The sequence below is a fragment of the Bemisia tabaci genome, chromosome 2 (assembly GCF_918797505.1).
Source record: "Bemisia tabaci chromosome 2, PGI_BMITA_v3".
In the NCBI taxonomy this organism is placed as follows: domain Eukaryota; kingdom Metazoa; phylum Arthropoda; class Insecta; order Hemiptera; family Aleyrodidae; genus Bemisia; species Bemisia tabaci.
In genome coordinates, this window is record NC_092794.1 from 38,152,687 (window position 1) to 38,176,048 (window position 23,362).

The 23,362-nt window shown below is 38.4% G+C and overlaps 1 protein-coding gene across 1 annotated transcript in view; it reads left to right on the plus strand.

Moving 5' to 3' along the window:
• The window catches only part of stc (nuclear transcription factor, X-box binding stc), a 134,201-nt gene that overhangs the window by 57,429 nt on the left and 53,410 nt on the right, over positions 1 to 23,362 (plus strand). The window contains exons 5-7 of the mRNA XM_072297281.1: positions 3,965 to 4,128; positions 15,453 to 15,916; positions 22,834 to 22,987. Of these exons, the coding sequence (XP_072153382.1) occupies positions 3,965 to 4,128; positions 15,453 to 15,916; positions 22,834 to 22,987 (782 nt within the window). The remainder of the gene's footprint in view (positions 1 to 3,964; positions 4,129 to 15,452; positions 15,917 to 22,833; positions 22,988 to 23,362) is intronic.

Here is a 23,362-nt window from a genome sequence, read left to right on the forward strand (position 1 = left end):
CAAAATCGGGGCCTTTCCTTTTCACGCGCCCGGGCGGGCGCGTGATCGGGCATTTTCTACACCCCTGCGCAGAGTAATTAGAAACTAAGGCCCTTAGACACCACTACCGTAATATGAGATGAATGGGGACAGTTTTTTATACAAATAAACGTCTGTGGCCTACTGATTTCGAGAATTCGGTTTTTTTTTTTTTTTTTTAACAGGAAGATGTGACCTTGTAAGACCTTTACTCTCCCCCAAAATTTTGATATTACGAAAATTTGAACTATTTTAATTTTGTTGTTTTACCTACTTTCCCTATTCAGCCTCCACTGGAGTGAATAGGTACACCAGCAGATTTCAATGTAAATAAAGCGTTGTTCCCATTCTGCTAACTGGAGAGGGAATGGAGACACTACCTGAGTTTTAAAAAAAAGTGAAATTCGAATCTGAATTGGAAAAAACATGTCTTTAATTAACAAAAACTAAATAGTAAGAAGCAAACAGATGACGATTGTCCTTTACGCTCTGGTCATTGTGAGGTCTGAAAGATAAATTCCTCAATTAAACCAGGGCAGTATTCAAAAGCCTCAGAATATGAAATAGGTACATAAAAATATTCCAAAGGATGTGATAAGACGCGGAAAATTTCAAAGAAAGCCCCTCCCCAGTGCCTGAATCTATGATACTCAGACTCCCAACTGCTCGTTTTTTGGAGAAAAATATTTTCTTAACCACCTAAATATCGAGCAAATTTCATCATTTTTGGTGATGAGCAAGGTAACTAACGATGTCAAAATGTGATGACATAAAAAAAAAAAAAACTTTTCTTTAATTCGTGATCCACTTGCATGGGACGTTATCATGCTTGTTTTACCGCTCTTTTTCAAGGTCTGGTTTTGAGATTATGTTGACATTTTATGTTTTCACTAAACAACACCGATTACACCGGTTGAGTAAAGAGGATGCCTATTTATACATTTTCGGAAAAAAACGAGTTCTGTAGGTGCTAAACTTACTGAGTCATGACTTAAGAACGGAAATAAATCAAAATTGTCCCTATTCACCCGCCTGTCCCCATTCACCCCATATTACGGTAACACATTTACATAGGCACCAATAGTTTTCACTCATTGCACAAAATATGGCAGAAAAAAATAAGTCCCTATCATGATCAGAAAACTTTGCGGGTGCCTTCTCACATAACTTACAGGGTTCTAGAAACTTCCATGTGCTGAAAAGTCTAGATGTTAATTGAAAGTCCTTGAATAGAAACCTCTGTGAGGGCGTTCGGGGATACTCGAGATTCCTAGGTGAAAGTTCTCGATCTTTCTGATTTTTTCTATCTTGAAAATTTTTGCAAATTTGGAGAGTTTTATAATGTTTTCAAGGTCCTATAGCCCAATTTTGAATCTTGTTTAGAGACTATGTAGATACACGATAGCTACGGTAAAAGTTAGTTAAGTCTAATTGTCGGGGGACCAATGAAAATTTTGACATAAGCGGCTATTTGACTTACTCGTTTCTCTGCTCAACTCGCAATTAGCGAGAAAAACGTAGAAATTCGATTCAAGCGGCAATGCCGCCGCGACATTTTTTTGTCAGTATGAAGTTGACGAAAATGCAATAGCAGCCTCCAAAATCTAGAATAATCGCTCATATCGGGAATGCTACATTGACAGGCAAACAAAAATCAATGATCTTTTAAGTGATTTCTTCTTGCGCTTTTAAATTTTTAACTTTTTTAATGTTTCCATTTTTTTAAATTTTTAAAATTCCTCATTTTACTTTTTTAATTTTTTTACATTCAATCAAATCTCAATCAAGAGTGAAGTTAAGAGTGAAGGGAGCCAAGCTTTAAAAAAAAACATGAAAACTACCAAATGCAGCAATTTTCAAACCTATCGAGTAACATATGTCACTTCTACATTTCCTTTATGTATTAACGTACATAGCCACAAATCTCTTTATCCATTTCTTTCGTCAACGTTGCTTATTTTCCGTGTTTTTCTTGTAATAACCCGACAATTTTCCGGTTTTTCGAAAAAAAATTCTACATAAGCGGTTTTTCACCCGCCACGAAAATTCTTTAATTCGACTGAAGCGCTGTTTTTTAACATTGTTTCTTATGAGAGCGTCCCAGGACCAAAGAAAATTTCGACTGAAGTGGATTTTCGTCATAAGCATCGCTCGACTTAACGAACTTTTACTGTACAAAGTTAAGGGGCATAGTAGCCAGCTCGACTGAGCTCCTTGCTCAATTGCCACCTTAGATTTCAACACGGTTGATAATAAAGAAAGAGTAAAGGTGCATTTGGAACAGCGTATGTTCTTCAATTAATTAATTTTAAATTATTCAGAAAACCTACTGCTACAGGTTTGATGATTTCTTTTGATTCTAATCATCCTTCGTCCCACAAACTGGCAACACTTCATAGCCTTAATCGTGGAGCATTCAACATTCCAATGAATTCAAGAGCTCTTAATGATGAAATTAGTGTAAATAAGTATTTGAGTCAGGTTAATAATTATACCACTCATTGGGTGAACAGATTACTGAACCAGCACAAGATTGCAATGTATCACATGCAATTTCCGGGAAAATTGTGTGTGTCCTTTGTACCGAGTGTTTTGGGTTTTGGATTGCAGCTAGTGATTTCTCATAGCCGGCTTTTCGGGGCCGGAGCCGGAGCTAAGTTTGACCGGCTTCAGCTTTGACTCTGGGCAGTCGGCTACGCGTTTTGGGAGAGTGTATACTCGCGTCCTGGCAAAGACATGCCGTCCTGGTAATGTGAGACGTCATTCTGGTGACTGGTCATTCATGACTGACAGTCATGTAATGTTCACGCTCTATCCAACTTTGACCTAAAAGCTCATTATAAACCCATTTTAAAAACATAGGCAGCTTCTGTGTATGATTTCCATAACAAGTAACCTACAAAATTACGCAGATGTCTACCTAGAATTTGAGAAACAGTCATTCTGGTGACCTCACCAGAACAAGACGTCAGTCACCAGACTGACGTTTTGAGGTAATAAATTTTTCTCGCCGATTTACAGTAACAAATAAAACAAAACAATGAGGATAGGTCGAGGGTGCATCTGCAGCTGTAAGAAAAAAATATTTTATCACATAACCCACCAAACGTTTTGAGGGCAAACAGCGTCACCAGAATGACAATGAATAAGTGCGGCACTTCTAAAATCAGTTTTTCGCCCGAGATCATGATTAATGCAAGGGATATACGCTGATGTACCAATCCCCTATCGACTTTTATTGGTCCTTCGGCACTCATTCCTGCTCCAATCCACACTTGAGCATTGTATTCTATTCTGAGTGGCCACAAACTAAATCTGAAAGTTTCGCCAGACTGTCCGAATACAGAGTTGCATGCGTCAAGCCTCTAATTAAATTGAATGACATTGTTTTCTGGTGTTTCAATGCATATTATACCAAACTATACAGAGTCAAGACTTTAAATAAAATGAAACAAACCTTGCCATAGGTCCTGGCTCATTTATTTAATGACTTGATGCATTGACCGCTCCCCCAGTTACGCATCACCAGACTGCTATTTTCACTGTTTAGAACGTTGAAAAAAGGTTTAGAATTATTTAAATCTCCTGTGGCATTTTTTCTTGGTTGGTTTGACCTACTTCTACCCAAAGAACCAAACATCTAAAGAAAAGATTATAATTAAAAGTTTTGAACGGCAAGTTACATGTCTTTCCCATATTTTCTACCATGTACCTGAAATCCACCTATGTATGTTTGACAGTGGGCAAATGCCTCTGATACTTTGCTGTTCCTTGAAGTTCTATTTCAAAGTCGAAACTGAATCTGAACTGAAAAAGGAGCTTTTAACATAGAACAAGCACACACATAACACTCAGTACAAACATGATACTCAGAAAGTAACCATGTATGTGCTCACAGATCCGAAAGTTTAAATGTTTCCTTTTTCATCTTTTCAAAATCATCCAGAGAGTGCGGTTGTGGGAGGACTTCTCAGTCGGTGCAATGCAACTCAAAGCTGGTGATTACCTGTGATAGTCTCTGCTCAAAACCTTTGAACTGCCTTAAACATTTCTGCCAACAGCCATGCCACTTTGGCGAGTGTCTGCCATGCAATGAAAAATTTGAAGAAGGTAATAATAAATCTTCTAACCTTTCGATAGATGAAAATTGAATGATATCTCACAAGAAATAAATGTTGTTTAGCTGTATAAGGCTAACTAAGAATAATTCCTACATATTCCTGTAGAGCATGTATTGTTATGAAATAATGTTAATGCTTTATCTTGCCAATGGAGAAAAATCTTTGGAAATCCCTCGAAAATTCATATCTTCCCATACATCTACTCAGTAGCAGGCATAATCCCTTTACATGTTCATGAATAACCTGAATTAACCACCGGGCGAGAGTGGGCCTCTGATTTGTGGATATCACTGGAAAATTGTTCCTACCACCCGAATTGAGTACTTCTTAGCACAGTATGCTCAGACTGATGGTCAAATATGATTTAGTTGAACACATTAGTCGTTCAATCTGGCAGCAGTGCCTTTTTCCATTTGTGTGTGTTCAACTTTATTATATTTTACAATCAGTCTGAGCATACCTAACTAAGAAGTACACAATTCGGGTGGTAGGAACATTTTTCCAGTGATATCCACGAATCAGAGGCCCACTCTTGACCGGTGGTTAATTTTTCAATTCTGAGGGATATGACATCCCTGTAGCAATTCCCTGCACCCTAAGCCCACATCGTGTGCAGTAAAATAGTGGGCCAGAGTCTACCGATAAGTCTTGTTAGTCATAACACAAAGTAAGAGCAAAATGAAACCTATGAAAATTAACATAAAATAAAGGTAGTATTTCGGCGCATTTTTAAGGAATTTCGGCGATCCACGATTGCGTCCCCTAAGGCATTCCCTGCAAGTTGGGGGTGTTATATCCTAACCTGTATAGTTTGAAATGATATTAAAAGTATTTCAAATTGCATTTCCATTAATTCCAAGCGTTTACCGGGTCTCAAACAGAATCCTGGCAATTTCTCGAAAAATTCGAAAATTTGGCAACAAAGATGGCGTCGAGGCGGGCTCAGGACTTCGTCCAAAAATTCTGAAAAAAATTGAGCGTTATTTTTATGCGCAAACGCAACATTTTAGATGTAGTCATCTTGGAATCTTGAAAATAGTTCCAAAACGGTCCACCCAAGCGCGGAGCCCTTTGGTCGCTACGCGGCCCCACCTCTGTGCTTTGATTTTTTGCATTCGTCGTTTTTTTTATGTCGGTTTTTTTTTTTTTTTTTGTCTTCATATTCGTAGTTTTTATTGTTGTCTTGGTCTTTTACGTTATTCTTGGTGTTTTTGGTTGTGATATGTGCCCTTATACGAGGGTCGTTCAGAAAGTAAGTTTCCCTATTTTTTTTCTCAAGAACTATAAAAGCTACAAAAATGGTAAACATATGGCTGAAAAGCTTATACTCTCAGCTTTCTAACGGTATATTGGTTTTTGTATTTTGACCAACCAATCGCTCAGAAATTGCATTTTTCCGCGACCACCTCGAAGAATTTTCCGCCGCCTTCTGCTTGCAGCAGTTAAGCGCACTTTTTCTGAACGGAAGATCATGGCCACGGTCTTTTGGGATAGTGAAGGCATCCTCCTGGTGGATTTTCTTGAAAGAGGTACTACCATCAACGCAATACGGTACAAAGAAACCCTCACAAAGCTGAGAAGAGCCATACAGAACCGTCGGCGGGGCGAGCTTACCCAAGGAGTGCTTTTGCTCCACGATAATGCGCGACCACATACAGCGGCCGATACTGTTGAGTTAATCAAAAAGTTCGGTTGGACTTGCCTTCCTCATCCACCATATAGTCCTGACCTAGCTCCTAGTGACTATCATCTTTTCCCAGCTCTGAAGAAGTTCCTAGGTGGTGTCAAGTTCGACACAGATGAGGAACTCTAAGAAACTGTCCTGGGATTTTTCAAACAACAGCTGAAGGACTTCTACCGTGAAAGCATCAGGAAACTGACACCAATGAAAAATGTATCACAGTGAGAGGAAACTACGTCGAAAAAAGCTGAAAGGTTTGTGCTATGCTTAATAACTTTTACAATTTTGCTCGTGGTCCTTTTTCTTTTGTTTTTCAATGCAATTCTCATGCACCTCGGAGGTGACAGGAAATTTTTCGAGGTAGTCGCGGAAAAATGCAATTTCTGAGCGAATGGTTGGTCAAAAAGCAAAAACCGATATACTGTTAAAAAGCTGAGAGTATAAGTTTTTCAGCCATATATTTACCATTTTAGTAGCTTTTATAGTTCTTGAGAAAAAAAATAGGGAAACTCACTTTCTGAACAACCCTCGTAAAATACCATTTATTTTGTAACTCAAAATTCCTTTTAATTTGAAAAAAAGTTTTAAAATTAATTAAGGGTGAGAACCTACACAATTAGAAATTTCATAAACTAGGTGTACATATTTTGAAGTAGATAGGTCAAAATATCGGGAAATTGTATTAAAAAACAAAATTGTTGAAAAAGTTCACTCCTGACTGTGTTTGCAATTTCATTGTTATCTTTCTTTTGGTTTTTTCTATTCTAATTCCTTGTTGATCCAAACATCTTGAAAGTGCTACATACATACATACAGCTGCCCTTGGCTACATAAGGATCTGTTTTTGTATATTCCATCTTTACCAAAACTTTTCCCGTGAGATGCATTGATTGCAAAGGCCAATGCTATTAGAAACTGACGCCTTCGTAGGATGAAGGGTAAATTGTGAATCGCAGGTATTTAATTTAATTTTTGAAACGAAAACGTTTTCTTCAGCTTCAGCACCTGTTAAAAGGGCCTGTACCTTGTACATAAATTGTTTAGTACCTCAGGGAGGAGTCTTGTTTGATAACCCGAGCAGTGCACACGTTTCGTACTAGACACGCTCTGTTATCGCGGTAAACGATTTGATAAGTTCAATGTTCCACCAGTGGTCAAATTTAGTGGTGTTACAACTAAAAATGTAAACATAATTCTACACTGTGTCGCGCTTTGCGCGGATAAAAAGTGAATTTGGCAATGGATTCTACAAGTGATGGTGATAGTGACACTCTCCAAACCCAACAGGCTTCTCTGCCTGCCACGTCAACGGAATTGACAGCTAACCTAGAGGAAGAAACTCTCTCAGCGATCAACTCTAATGTGAGTCTGGATAGTAATAATCCTAATGTTGCTAGTAGCAGAATTCACAAACTCAAACAGGTTTTGAGGAAAGTACCTGAAGTTCTAAACAAACTCGCCTCAGAGAAATCTAGGGCCGAACAAACGGTCAATGACTTAAAAATTGAGACGCCTACACTCAGAAAAGATCTGGACCAAGTGAAATCTTTTATAGAAAGCATGAATGCCAACAAAAATGTTGTTGTTCACGATCCAAATATGTTGGTAAATCATAATATCTTTGATAATCAACAGAACCTAACCAAAAATAGCTTTGAACTGTTTAATGAAAAGGGTGAAACATCGAGCTCTAAAGATGCAACAACCCGTAAATAACTAGGGGGCTACGCCCCCTGGTCGCTACACGGGTATGAGCATGAGTAAAGTCGTACATTTTCTCCAAAAGGAAGAGTGGGTTGCGAAATCTCATAAGCATTGCAAATTATGTGGTATACGTATCCACTTCACTTATTTTCTTGACATTCTGGACTACATCCGGAATCAGCGGAGTACAAAACATATACGAAAATTCATCATTGTATGAAAGGTAACTTTTCTACCGTTCTCACTATCTGAGCGGCAGGCATGTTGGCCACCACTTTGGTTCTTTGAGAACTTTTTTGGGCCTGTTTGGGTATTTGGACCTCATTTGTGGATTTTACGACCCAAAAAACCCATGCAGGAACACCTCACCCGACGATACGAGCCTCAACAAAATACTTTACCCCGGAACGGCAGCCATTTGGCCGCCATATTAAAATTTTTGGGCTTCAATAAACCTGTAGTAAAATTCTGACCTCATCAGTGAAATCTACGATCCAGAAAACCCTATGAAAGATACCCTACTCGGCACTTTTACGCAACTCTCGGAGATTTGACCCTATCATGGAAATTTTGGCGGCCATATTGGATTTTGGGCATCCCTTTGAGCCGGAGACAATTTTGGACCTCAAATTCGAATTCTACGACCAAATTTACATAGTGGTGGACCCCACACACGACATCAAAAACAAATTCCAACATCTTCAACCCTCGAGCCCCCATTTTGGCCGCCATGTTGAATTGGAGGGGTTGGACGCAAAATGGAGCTTGACAACATCAAAATTATTTTTCTACACATCGAAAAGAAGAGATTAGGCCATTTTCCACACTTACTCCATTTACTATTTCACGGTAGGCTTGTTTTCAACATATGCCCGTGGACTAATTTATGCAGGTCCGCGCTGTGCCGCCGCCGCGCGGATCGCAGTGGCGCGGAAATCTTAAATCATAGACCCATCATGTAGTATATCGTTGGAAAGCTTAAAAGACGCTCTTTTAATTGGTGAGTATCTAAAGTGACCTTAATAATGCGATTTTAAAAGATTTATGGGTTAAAAGCTTTTTTTTCAATACACAAAAACCGGTTTTTATGAAAAAAACACCCTGTATAATGTCAAAATCAAAAATTTTGTGATTTTGTTGTATTTACCTTTCAATTATCTATCAAACAAAAAAATCAAAAATTAAATCGGTTCAGTGGAAACTGATCTATAGCGGCTCAAAGTACGCGCCGGCCGCCATTTTGAATGGCCGCCATCTTGGCTCTGCCACCATTTTGGAAATGCCTCTTCGACTCAAAACGCTTAAAGATCATCTAGTTTGATCTCCCAAAGTGGCAAAACTGAATCACGATTTGCAGCATTTGGCCCTTTTTTGGCGCTAAGCCACCGTACTAGTAGGTCCTCTAGCTCTTTACCGCATGCTGGGGAAATGTTTTGGTCGCGAGTTGTAAGAGCGGAAAGGAGCGAAGATCGGGAAAATCGGCTATTTTAAACTGCGCGCGCGGCGTTGATCGGAGGGAAAACGTCCCCTCCCTTTCAGTTCGGCGAATCACACTCCTCTGCCAACCTCGCATTGTTGCCACAATGCCACATGTCTCCTGATCCGTCGCCGCGCGCAGTTTAAAATAGCCGATTTTCCCGACCTTCGCTCCTTTCCGCTCTTATAACTCGCGACCAAAACATTTCCCCAGCATGTGGTAAAGAGCTAGAAGAGCTACAGAGAGTCAGGAACAACATATCAGTTTTTCATGAAAATAAAAAAATGGCTTTTTTCTAAATCGGCCCAAACGTGGAAAAAGAAGGGGTCTTTTTTGAGCGTTCCGGCGCTTCGGAGGCGATAACTCGAGCTGAAGTTGACAAAACCCTATGATGTTATACATTTTCTGAAAGCTCTCTTCACGCTGAATACGCTCGTTTAAACCGCGTTTTCCAAAACTTATTGGTTTCCGAGTAATAGATTCGCGAAAATTTTGGCGGTTTTTAACTTTAACCCCCCGCCGCGTCTCCCCAAAATTTTTGGGGGGCTTGAAACTTTGGGAAAACATGAGGCATTGTTAGGTGAATGAATAGGGCAAGTCTCAAAGGTATCCGCCCCGAGCCCCAGATGGCCCGTTTTGCACGTTGTCCTTTTTCTCCCGTTTGCAGTCATCAAAAAAATTTAGGAAAACAACTGTAAGCTTCGGTCACCACTTTCGAATGACACAATAAAAAAAAATGGCTTAACTGACTCATTGTTTTACAAAAAAAAAACTTACCTTCAAATAGTGACAAAAAAGTAAGAACTCATGAAAATGGCTATTGCAAATTAAACCTCAACTACTGCTATCACTATGACAGATGTAAACACTGGCCCATTTACTACAATTTTCCTTAAAAAAAGGGTTTGTCGGTTCTTATTTCTCTAATGAAGGGTTTAACCAATTAAACGTCCAAGGAATCCATCTCTGAATTCCATTTCGATCAAAAAATAATAGATTGATTCGATGTTTGCATTTGAAAAGTGGCTGCCAATTCCTTATGGGAAAATACATCGTATGTGATGAAAGACCAGGTTTGTCATGAGATGTGACGTAGCGAGTGCACCAGATCCATTCCCGCTTAAAAGTGACCGTTTTGAATGGGTCGGTTCCAAAACCAGCTTTTTTTGAGTTTGAGAGGTCATCTCAAGCTTTTTTAGTGGCGCCATCGTTCTTTTCATGAAATTTGCCATTAAAGCCAGTTATCAATTCGCAAATCCCCACACCTTGCAACAGGCCCATTAGTCCCATCATAATTGCTGCTTCTCTGTAGGCCGAGTATTCAAAATGCCCAAATGATTTCATATGTTCAAATGACACGGCTCTTGGCATACGACTTAAAATTGATTTTAAATGAAATTGTTCACTATCTTTAGGACTACATAACAGAACGAATTTGTCCTATCACCTCCCCATCATTGATTCTTTTTCGCCATATTTTACTCGATTGATGCGGTATATATAATTCTGGTATGTTTTGATAAACAATTTTTTTGCAGCATTATCAGCACTGATTTTCGCACACATGCTTTGACACATCACTTCTCGGCCTCAATGGCTAAGATCAAAGTGTAAAGTAACTTTCGAACACACAAGTTAATCCCTTCACTCTTCCAATCACTATAATATTGTGAACATATTGAGTCTGATTTTTATTATTTCTTAAACTCCCTTATATACTCTAAGATGATACAAATGCAAACGAAAATGATGAAAATTCGATCACTCTTTCACACAAAGTAAATCTGGAAATGTGAATTTTCTCTAAAACTCATCATTACCATGAATATAAAAATTTCTTGCCAGCAGTAATGAAATGGTGGCAAATAATATGTCAATGTATCCGATTTGGAAAAAAGTAAAAAATCCGTCAACTAAGCTATTAAAATAATAATATCGAGTTCTATGTCTTTGAAAATGTATGGTGTAACAGCTGATTAGCGATACAGGTTTGTTAGCGACGGGTGAACGTTTGTATGATTTTGTGTGTCTCATGATGAGATACAGGGTTTTTTAAAGAGATTTTTATCTGTTTTTCATGGTATAACTGCTAACCACTTTAAGTTGCAATATTGTAAAATGGCGCATTTGAATAAGAAGGCTTTGCTAAGTGTTCTTAGATTCAACCCTAATAGACGCCATTAGTGGCGACGTCATCATAGGGATTCTCCATAATATCGAATTGGATCCAAACAATAACATTGGCATAACCTCTCTCAATGCTACTAATGCGAAAATATTGATGCGAAGATATTTCTGTGATGTTGCACTAATAGCCTCTGTGGGTATTAAAAAAAGAAAGAAAGTTACAGGGGTTCACATGAGCATCTTTAAAAGAAGGCTAATGGTTTTATAATTACAGGGAGAATATAGTATTCTTGTTAATTATACAAGAATTAATCATACATTACAATTATTAATCATCACAACATGATAATACCATTGCTCAAAAAATAATTGTTTGTGAGTTTTGCATTAAAAAAAAAAAAAATGAAAACCAGCTTCAGGTGGACTGTTAGGGCTGCTTAAAAAAATGACCCCTGTTCTTCTGGATCAGTTAAGTTGTGTTAAGAAAAGTCCCCCCCCCCCCCAGAGTTTAATCTTTTTCCAGTTTAATTCAATTTTGTAGAAAATCTGCGGACAACGGAGAAAAAGTAAGGTCATTTTTGGATTTAGCAGCCAAAAATACACAGGAGAGGTAGTTCAGCTTGCCTAACAACCTTTGCCTCTGTTTTAAATAATAGATTTTTCTGGCCGAGTGCCTTCCTCTACTCAAGATACCACCATTAAGGTGGACCGATGTTGCAAGTCAAATTAAAAAACCCAAGGACTTTTACATGAGTCCCTTCATGGAGCTGCAGTACTTGGCAGGTACTTTGCAGTACTTTTTTCGAAATCGAGTAAAGTTTTGTGATTGGAATCTCTGAAAGATTACACAGCACAACAAATTTCGGGGTTTGGTTTGTCCGTCGAACCAAACCAATTTTTTTCGATTCCTAGGTGCTAAAGAAGCCCGAAAATGGCCATATTAACTTCAGGAAAATTTCCTGGTCCTCAGGGCGCCGCCATTTTGAATTTTTCAAAGTTGAGAAAGCCCACGATTAGATTCTTGCAAATATCTCCTTAACGGTTCATCTCAAGAAAAAAACAAAAAAACCAGCGGAAAGAACGTAAAATTTCCTACCGAAATCACCCTCCTTTGTTTTTTCTAGCTTAATTTTTTGGTCGTGAAATTAACGTTTTCTTCAAAAATTAGCTTTAAAAAGGCGCATTTTTGCTGATTTTAGGAGAAACTTTGCTTCATACCTCCAGTCACGATTATCTAAGAAAAAAACTGTTATGCTCATTGAAAAGAGCGTAAAATTTACTTCTAGAAAACATATGTCAATAGTTCCTAAACTTGATTTACTCCTGTGAAACAGCAGTTTATTAGCTCCACCCTTAAAATGTGATTTTTTCGACCATTTTCCTTAGAATCACGAAAAAAAAAAAGAAAAAAAACCCTATAAACGTAACCCGAACTGTGTAAAAAGGTGGCAATATAGTGCTGGGTCCACTCTATTTTGCAAACAAAGCCAAAAAGTTCCAAAATTTTCAATCAGAGTCAAAAATTGTGAGCTCCAATGAGTATCAGTTCAAAACTGAGGGGGGTGAGTATTCAGCTCAAGTAGTTTGAATTGGAATATTAAGGTGAGGTAACGTCGAGAGATCTATAATTTTGGGTCTTTTTATACCTCATCAATAGATCACACTCGTCATGTGAACCCAACTGAAAATCTCGCAAAATCCAAGACGGCATCAAAGCTTAAGTTAGAAGTACAAGTTTTGTATTGGATGACAGCAAGTTTCGTACTGGTACTCATTGGACCTCAAAATTTTTGACTCTGATTGAAAATTTTTGAACTTTTTGGCTTTTTGATCTCACTGACGAGTGTGATCTACTGACGAGGTCTATAACAAGACTCAAAATTATAGATCTCTCGCCGTGACCTCTACTTAATATTCTAATGCTAATTGTCTGAGCCGAACGCTCTTCCCCTTCAGTTATGTACTGCCGTAGTGGTTATCCATTTGAGCTCAAAATTTTTGACTCTGATTGAAAATGTTGGAACTTTTTGGCTTTGTTTGCAAAATAGAGTGGACCCAGCACTATTTCGCCACCTTTTTATACAGTTCGGGTAACGTTTTTAGGGTGTTTTCTCTTTTTTTCGTGGTTCTAAGGAAAATGGTCGAAAAAATCACGTTTTAAGGGTGGAGTTAATAAACTGCTGTTTCACAGGATTAAATCAAGTTTAGGAACTATTGACAGACAGGGTGATCCAGACCACCCATCCACTATCTTTTTCTCGAAAACGACGGAGAATTGAGCTTCGGGACCAAAACTTTCATACGGTAAATCGACCTCAAAGAATCGAATGAAAATATTTTCAGCCCGAAATTGCCCCTTGGGGGGTATTGGGGGAGCCCCCCCCCCCCGTTTCTCGCAATTTTCAAATAGGAAGGGTATTTTTGACTTTGGAGTTGAAATCTACGGTGAAAAATAAGAACATTTTATTCTTTGCACTTTTTCCCTACACCCCAATTTTTTGGAGTTATGGGGCATTTTCGGGCCTTTTTGGGGCGATTTTCAATTCGATGCTGTAAGCGGCCAAATTATCCAAATTTCAAAATCTAAAAATCCCCTGAGAGGAGAGGTCAATACCTTTTTATTGATGTGCCACATGACCCCTGTTGCTCCAAAATTTTAGGGGCCACGACCCCCCAAAAATTTTGGGGCTTTGGAGGGCCGTAAGTCGAAAATTTCAAATGGCAAGGGTATGTTTTGAATTCAGATTTGGATTCTTCGCGAAAATTTACCTACAATTATTATGGCGCAAGGCGTGTTCGCTCCAAATTACCGAAGAACCCCTTTTCCCCATAAGAAGCCGTGTATTTTTGGAGAAAATAAGGGGCAAAAAAGAATTTGAGAAAACAGGCCATGCGCCATAACAATTCTGCGTAACTTTTCGCGTAGAATCCAAATCTGAAATCAAAACATACCCTTGAAATTTGAAATTTTCGACTTACGGCCCTCCAAAGCCCCAAAATTTTGGAGCAACAGAGGTCATGTGGCACATCAATAAAAATGTATTGACCTCTCCTCTCAGGGGATTTTTAGATTTTGAAATTTGGATAATTTGGCCGCTTACAGCATCGAATTGAAAATCGCCCCAAAGAGGCCTGAAAATGCCCCATAACTCCAAAAATGGGGGTTTAGGGGAAAAGTGCAAAGAATTAAATGTTCTTATTTTTTACCGTAGATTTCAAATCTAAAGTAAAAAATACCCTTCCTATTTGAAAATTGCGAGAAACGGGGGGGGGCTCCCCCCAATACCCCCCAAGGGGCAATTTCGGGGGGCTGAAAATATTTTCATTCGATTCTTTGGGGTCGATTTACCGTATGAATGTTTTGGTTCCGAAGCTCAATTTTCCGCCGTTTTCGAGAAAAAGATAGTGGACGGGTGGTCTGGATCACCCTGTATGTTTTCTAGAAGTAAATTTTACGCTCTTTTTTCAATGAGCATAACAGTTTTTTTCTTAGATAATCGTGACTGGAGGTATGAAGCAAAGTTTCTCCTAAAATCAGCAAAAATGCGCCTTTTTAAAGCTAATTTTTGAAGAAAACTTTAATTTCACGACCAAAAAATTAAGCTAGAAAAAACAAAGGAGGGTGATTTCGGTAGGAAATTTTACGTTCTTTCCGCTGGTTTTTTTGTTTTTTTCTTGAGATGAACCGTTAAGGAGATATTTGCAAGAATCTAATCGTGGGCTTTCTCAACTTTGAAAAATTCAAAATGGCGGCGCCCTGAGGACCAGGAAAATTTCCTGAAGTTAATATGGCCATTTTCGGGCTTCTTTAGCACCTAGGAATCGAAAAAAATTGGTTTGGTTCGAAGGATAGAACCCATGTTGACCACTGTTATTAGTGTACTTGAAAAAAAAAAAAAAATTGCCCATTACTCAGGGGCAGCGGTGCTTCCCTAGCCTACGTGCAGAAATCTCCAGCTGGCAGGAGTGTTTCCTCAAAACTGAAGAATGGAGACCGAAGGCAACAAAGAGATTTTAGGTTACTTGCTCTGTAGGTGTGGGAAAAGTTTTATTATCCTTGCAGATAAAACCTGAAAAATGTACAACTTTATACCGTCTATCATTAAATAACATTAATATGTAAAGAAAACAGAGAGAGAAGCTCTTGAATTGACAGCGACATGAATTGGTGTGACACCAGAGAATTACTCCTATCGTGAAAGAGCCTAATGGAATGGAAAAGAAAAGTAGGAGCATAGGCTCTTGAATGGCGTTCCCAAAGGGAAAAGTCAGAAATCAGGAAAAATTACACCCAACTTAAGTCGAATTATTGTTTTGTTTTTAGCTTGCCACTGTGGCAAAGAAATAAAAACGGTAATCTGTGGAACAGTGCCCTTAAATGATGCACGTTTCAATTGTGGCAAGCTATGCAATCGGATGCTGCGCTGTGAAACCCATAAATGCAAAAAAGTTTGTCACGAGGGAGAATGCGAGCTGTGTAAGTTCCTCCCAGACAAGGCAAAAACATGTTGGTGTGGGAAAACATCTTTAACACTAGATCAACTTTGTTCAAGACAATCTTGTGCAGATCCTTTGCCAACCTGTGATGCTATCTGCGGAAAAATTTTTTCCTGTGGCCCACCTCTCAAACACCACTCATGTCAAGAAAAGTGTCATGAGAATTCATGTCCCATGTGCGTGCTTAAAACATCTGTCAAATGTTGTTGTGGGTCCATGAGTAAGGAGATCAATTGCTCTCAATTAAAAACCAAAGCAGCTAAATTTCAATGCACCAAGAGATGTACAAAAGTAAGTCTAATCTGTTTTCATTTTTTCCATAATTTTTCTCTTTCACATTATGTTCCTTGCGAATATGATTTAGTGAAATTAATTGTTCCTACCAATCCAGATAAACGCATTAGGGGCCATTCATAAATTACGTACCGTACTTTTTCCCATTTTTAGACCCCCCTCTTCCCTTTGTAAGGCATCCATTAACCCCGCCCCCTCTAAGAATTCCGCAAGGCGCGACTGAAACGCCTCCTCCCCTCCTTTTTTTCAATTATCGCAGAGCTAAGCATTACGTTTTCTTCTCAGAAAACAATGACATTTTTAGGCAAATATTTTTAATAGTTAAACTAAATTTTTGAAGTAAGTTCGTAAAAAATATTAAAGTGATTCGAAGGACACCATTTTTTGTGTCAGAGCAATGTGCGATATATCGCATCGATTTGTTCCATAATTTCTGCTACTTGTCATTATTTTTTGAATTTTGAGATCGCAATTCTGTTGTCAGTAGCAAGAATTTATTACCTCTGCAAACTTGATAAGTGACCATGGGTAACAATTCTCAATCAACAATTGCTTTGCCTCTTTTATTTTGTCTTTTTTGAGCAAAGCATGTGTCAGCAAACATACATTTGCAAGATTTTTTACTACATTGATTTTTTGTGGAAGTGGTTGTATAGATAAAAAATTGAGATATCAACCAGAAATTATTGGTTTTTTAAACCATGACGTGATACATTTTCCTCTGTATTTTATGACAGAGACATCTAAGAAATTTAAAGAGTTGTTGATTTCACGTTCGAGTGTAAATTTGATATTGCTCGAAAAATTATTGAAAAAAAGGAAAACATTGTCAAGATCATCTTTGTGACAGTATTAGATAATATCGTCTGAAAGACGTTTATAGAACAAACAAACAACTTTTGATGATTACTTTTGATGCAGTCATTAAAACCCTAAGGTTGCCCGATGCTGGTACAAATTCTCATAAAAAACCAGCCATTGATCCTTCAAAAGTCATAAAGGGTATCCCAGGATAAGGGCACCAAAATGCCCCTCCTCACGGATTTTGAATTTAATGGTCTAAACCCCTTCAGGAGGTCCTAAAAACATGGTTTTGGGCAATTTTAACCCCCTGACCCCAACCACCCCCCCTCCAGCCCCGAAAAACCCATTTTTCGGGGAATTTTGGGGTATTTTCACGTTTTATTTCATATCTCCCGCGTTTTTCAATGAAAATGCACCAAAATTTCACCAAATGTACATCAGGGCAATCACATTCTTGGGTAAAAAAATCAAATTAATCGAAATATATTTAGACTCCGAAAAAAATTCGTGAAAATCGTAAATTTTCAATTTTTTTCAGATTTTAGCGGTTTTAAAAAAAATGAGGACACATACATTTTTTTTTATAGGTAATATACCCAGTTGTTACCAAAAAACATTTCAAGCCTTCACGCGTGGTGCGTCCCACCGAAAAAATAGTTTTTTGGGCGCCAAAACGGTCAAAATGGCTCTTTTGGCAACGGTTTACTCGCACGCTATCAAGATAGTAACACTAAAATCTCTAATTTTTGGTTTCAATGTTTCAAGAAGCATGCCCTAGTATCGTCAGAAAAGGTCTCAAGTCGATCGAGTCCTTACGCCCCACGTAAAGTACCGGTTTTTGGCGCCAAAATGGTCAACATTCCTATTTCAGAAGAGGTTACTCGCCGTAGGGTGGCCCTTATTTTTGACTTTACGGAATTTAAAGTGCAAAGCCCTGCAAATGGTTTCATTTGATGAGAAAATAACTGGGAAAAAATAAAAATGGAGAAAAAAATATTTTAAAACGCACCTCAAAGAGCCTAAAGTTCCGAGCGTGGCGTGCGAAGACGCGTTTTTTCGTCATTTTGCGAATTTTTTTTCTCCCGTTGAAATGTTTCTACGGCTTTGAAATTTTTGTAGGTAACATACTTTTTAGAGTACTTTACGGGAAAAATAATGAAATTTACCTCGCCCAATTTAAAATGCCCTTTTTACCTCATCAAAGAGGCTATGTCGTGCGATTTTGCCGATTTTCCCTTACAATCTACCCGCGCGGCGCGCGGCGTGTCTTTTTTCCACCTTTAAATTGTTGCTTCGGTTTTGAAATTTTCTGAAGTAGGTATCACATATTTTATGGTAATTCACGAAAAAAATAACAACATTTACCTCGCTACTTTTAAAATACCCCATTTCCCCTTCAAAGTGGCTAGTGGCCTCGTTTGGCTGCCAAAACTCGTTCAGGCAAACTGTGCCGGGAGAATGTTTATGAACAATCGACGAAATCGCATGATGTGTGATGGGCGAGGTAAATTTCATTATTTTTCTCGTAAAGTACTCTAAAAAGTATGTTACCTACAAAAACTTCAAAGCCGTAGAAACATTTCAACGGGAGGAAAAAAATTCGCAAAATGACGAAAAAACGCGTCTTCGCACGCCACGCTCGGAACTTTAGGCTCTTTGAGGTGCGTTTTAAAATATTTTTTTCTCCATTTTTATTTTTTCCCAGTTATTTTCTCATCAAATGAAACCATTTGCAGGGCTTTGCACTTTAAATTCCGTAAAGTCAAAAATAAGGGCCACCCTACGGCGAGTAACCTCTTCTGAAATAGGAATGTTGACCATTTTAGCGCCAAAAACCGGTACTTTACGTGGGGCGTAAGGACTCGATCGACTTGAAACCTTTTCTGACGATACTAGGGCATGCTTCTTGAAACATTGAAACCAAAAATTAGAGATTTTAGTGTTACTATCTTGATAGCGTGCGAGTAAACCGTTGCCAAAAGAGCCATTTTGACCGTTTTGGCGCCCAAAAAACTATTTTTTCGGTGGGACGCACCACGCGTGAAGGCTTGAAATGTTTTTTGGTAACAACTGGGTATATTACCTATAAAAAAAAATGTATGTGTCCTCATTTTTTTTAAAACCGCTAAAATCTGAAAAAAATTGAAAATTTACGATTTTCACGAATTTTTTTCGGAGTCTAAATATATTTCGATTAATTTGATTTTTTTACCCAAGAATGTGATTGCCCTGATGTACATTTGGTGAAATTTTGGTGCATTTTCATTGAAAAACGCGGGAGATATGAAATAAAACGTGAAAATACCCCAAAATTCCCCGAAAAATGGGTTTTTCGGGGCTGGAGGGGGGGTGGTTGGGGTCAGGGGGTTAAAATTGCCCAAAACCATGTTTTTAGGACCTCCTGAAGGGGTTTAGACCATTAAATTCAAAATCCGTGAGGAGGGGCATTTTGGTGCCCTTAACCTGGGATACCCTTTACCTTATGTGCCGCTCCTCTCTGAGAATATCTCATCCATGCTGAGAAAATTTCATTTTGCTGCAGTGGACCTTAACTACAACAATCTTTCGTTCGTTTGGTCCCCTTTAAAATCAATAAGACTGACCTAACAAATCTCTTGTGTCGTTTATCAAATAGATTGTTTGAATTGTGATTCTACGAGGGGTATTCGCAAAGTAAGTCAATATTTGTCATATCTTCTAAACTAATAAAGATCATTTAAATCTGTAAAAAGTTTGTGAATTGTCATACTTTCAGTTTTCTAAAAAGTTTCAGTTTTTCAAATTTGGTTTTTTGAGTGCCGAGTGACGTCAGTTTTCCCACACCCGTCTCTCACGACCGCGTGTCCAAAATTGACGCGCGTCTTTAGGGGTGCTTGATGAGTGTTACTCATTTATTTCTTAGAAAGCAGCACAAATATTGATGCAAACAGAAAATGTGATGTCATTAAAGGCTCACAAATCAGCATTCAAAAGAAAAAACCTTTGCCTTTTGTCTCGTCAAGTGATGCTGCTTCATGGCAACGCTAGGCCCCATACAGCTCATGTGTCCAATCAGTTGTTGACCTCCTTAAAATGAGACCTTTCCCACGTCCTTCTTATTCTTAGGATCTCACCCCACGTGATTTATCACTTATTACCTGAACTAGAGAGGAGTTTTGGCGAAAAAAGTTCCGTGGACGACGATGAGGTGAAAGAAGCTTTACAAAAGTGGTTGCAAAAACGGAATCGCCAGTTTTACGCTGATGGAGTGAAAAAGCTCTTGTCATGGTATGTAAAATGTGTCCAACGAGATGGGGATTACGTGGAAAAGTAAAGCCAGATCTTCACAAACATGGAAATTTTAAATTTTAAACCAAAAATTCCATTTTGACAATTTGCAGGATGAAGTCGCATGCTACCGTCCTGTGACCTCCCCAGCGCGCGTCAATTTTGGACACGCGGTGGTGAGAGACGGGTGTGGGAAAACTGATGTCACTCGGCACTCAAAAGACCAAATTTAAAAAACTGAAGCTTTTTAGAAAGCTGAGAGTATGACAATTCACAAACTCTTTACAGATTTAAATTATCTTTTTTAATTTAGAAGATATGACAAATATTAACTTACTATACGAATACCCCTCGTACCTACATTGGCCAAACAAAACAGCAATTGTCAAAAAGACTTAATGTTCACAAATGAGATAAAAAAGAGGTCACGGCGCTTCATCAGCATGAAAATAACAGCGGTCATGCTTTTGATTTTGCAAACACCAAAGTTTTGGGTAGTAAGTCCAATGAGTACGCCAGAACCATATTGGAAACGACACACATTATTAAAAACGGCAATAGAACTTGTAACTACTGGGCTGATGTTGAAAAACTTGGTGTTGCCTACCATCAGTTTTTCGAGCCACACAGGTCCAACTAGTGTGTGTGAAGAGATCCTTCTATTAATCTCTTAGTTTGTTCACCGGTTCGATGATTACAAAATCACCGGTCAGTTCCTCGCTACTCCGATCTGATAGACGACCGTAATTTTGTGCTTTCACCTTTTTTATTTTTATTGATTGAAAATGCCTGAGATTTTGGGCGAAACGTCTCAAAAATTTCATTTGTAATTTTAGCCTTCTTTCTTTCTTCTTTTCTTTTTCTTTATATAAATTTAAATTTGAAATGCATATATTTTCGTGGTCTATGACCCGTGATCGGTGCTCTTCACCAGGTCTCAGGTCTGGATCCGACATCATGGGACAGTGCAATAATGTATTTTCTTAGGAAAACACACTAACATTCTCACCACATTAATGAATTTACCAAACCTACAAGATCATTTTAACCTGGAAATCTCAAATTTGGAAAAAATGGGCATTTACAATTTTCGCACGATACAATGCAATTGCAAAATGTAGTCCATTCAGGTCTGGGAAGGATCCGTGCAGACAGCGCCTTTATCACATGTCGTCATGAAAATTTTCGGTTCAAAACGCCGCACCATGGTCCCAATAGCCTGGTTTAAGCGGCAATAAATCGAAAAAGTGAAGTTCGGAAAAAGTTAGATTTTAAGAGGTAGATCGATAGTACATACTGTAGAGAAGACTCCTGTAAAATTTCACTTCGATTAAAGCACTAATAAAGATGTGACAAGCCTGGGAAGTGCGGCACGCGGAGCACTTTTGTGTGCGATTCCAGTTACCGAGCGGCAGTGCTGTGTTTAAGGGCTTGTTTTCGTTGTTTCACCGTACCTAAAAGTGTTTGGGCACTTGATTCACAAAATATAAGATAAGTTTAAGATGTTTCATGCTGAAACTGTTCTTTTTCATCATATCTAATGCTCTAGATTAACCCCTAGACATAGTCAGTTTTTCAATAAAATCGCAAAAGTAGGACCCAAAAAATATCCTTTGCACCTCGGAGCACCTCGTAATTTTATTCGGAAGTTATTGTCATGACTCTAGACTACCTTTTAGTCTGAGTGGCAAATCAATAACACACCATAGCCTCAAGTTATTTCTCATGAAAAATGACGTTTTCGCGTTTCTTATCACTTGCTACAATTTACTATCATATGCCATTGACGATGACTTTTATCATGTTCCATTGTCATATTCTAGCAAATCGAATGCATTAGAGCCTAAATCTGCCGAGGCAGAATAATACGAGTTGATGGGGTTGATCGGGACCAATTGAAACTTAAGCTCAAGAACAGCAAAGAATCGCCTCGGGAGGCTACTTTGAGGCCCTGTAAAATTTTTTTTTTAACGTTTTAAGTGTTTTAAACATATAATCTATCAGTGTGAATATATGTCAGCATAAGTTTAGCTTGGCAGACGAAAACAAGTCTAAACGGTTCATCGGTGGGACTCGAAAGTAAGGCTCCAAAGCAATGAAATGGTTTTAGGAAGCCACTTTGAGGTCCCGTAAACTTTTTTTTTTTACGTTTACCCATGTTTCAAACAAATAATCTATCAAAATGGATATATTTAAGCTTAAGTTTAGCTTGGCAGACGAAAACAAGTTCAAACGGCTGATCGGTGGGACTTGAAAGTAGGCCTCTGGAGCCATGAAACGTTGAAGTATTATCCTGACCTGTCTTTTTCAAGTTCCCTTGATAGTAGTGTTTGACGAGGCTCTACTCTTAGCTTCTTATAGTCCATCCAATGCAAAATTAATTTTTAAACTCATAATAAAAAAAAAATTCTTCCGGGAATCGAACCCGGGACATCAAGAAGATAGGTGAGACGCGATGTCCACTGCTCCACCGCGACAGCTTGGTGTAGGAGCCTCAATTTAAGGTTTCTGAACAAAATATTACCACAGTTATATAAAGTATAAAAATGTTAAAAATGGATTTTTCCTGAAGAATATTAGCATTTTAGCACTCAGCGACTCTAAATACCCCTGAAAACTCATGTTGCGAGGTTTAAACATACGTATCTGATTTAATGCCGCTTACATCGGGCTATTGGGACCATAGTGCGCCGGTTATTATTGACTGCTTCAGCTGGCATGGTCCAAGAAAAGCCAGTCACTATGACCAGCTTGATTGTGAACTTGTTAGAAATTGAAAAAAGATGCATTTTATAATGTTCTCCAATATTTCCTCTCATTTTTTTCACTTCAATTTTTTCTAGAAACGGACTTGTGGAAGGCACAAATGCAATAAAAATTGTTGCATTGACACAGAGCACATTTGTCCATCTATCTGCAATCGTCGACTCACTTGTGGATTACATGTCTGTGAAATGCTTTGTCATCCGGGCAACTGCCTACCATGCTCTAATATCAGTAAGTAACCTTTCACTGTTCCTGTCTAAAGTAAGGTGCTTAAATAACGTCATTACTCATACCATGACCAGACAAGTAAAAAATAAATGTCTGAAACTGTGAGGGGGGTGGTTGTTGGATTTTTGAGTAATGATGAGCGAGGGTTATACTGACACATATTCTAAGTAAAATGTATTAGTATGTTGCATTTGGTTTTTTTTATATATATATATATATACATATGCAGTTTTTTACGAGGTATCGGTCACTAATATTTTTTGTATGGATTTTCTCATACTAGCGAGAACCTCATTTGAGGAGAGTGGCGTGAGCCGCGCTGCTAGTGTGGCTCCCGCCGGAGTTTGGCATTCTGATTTGCGTGGCACCTCGGAGTGT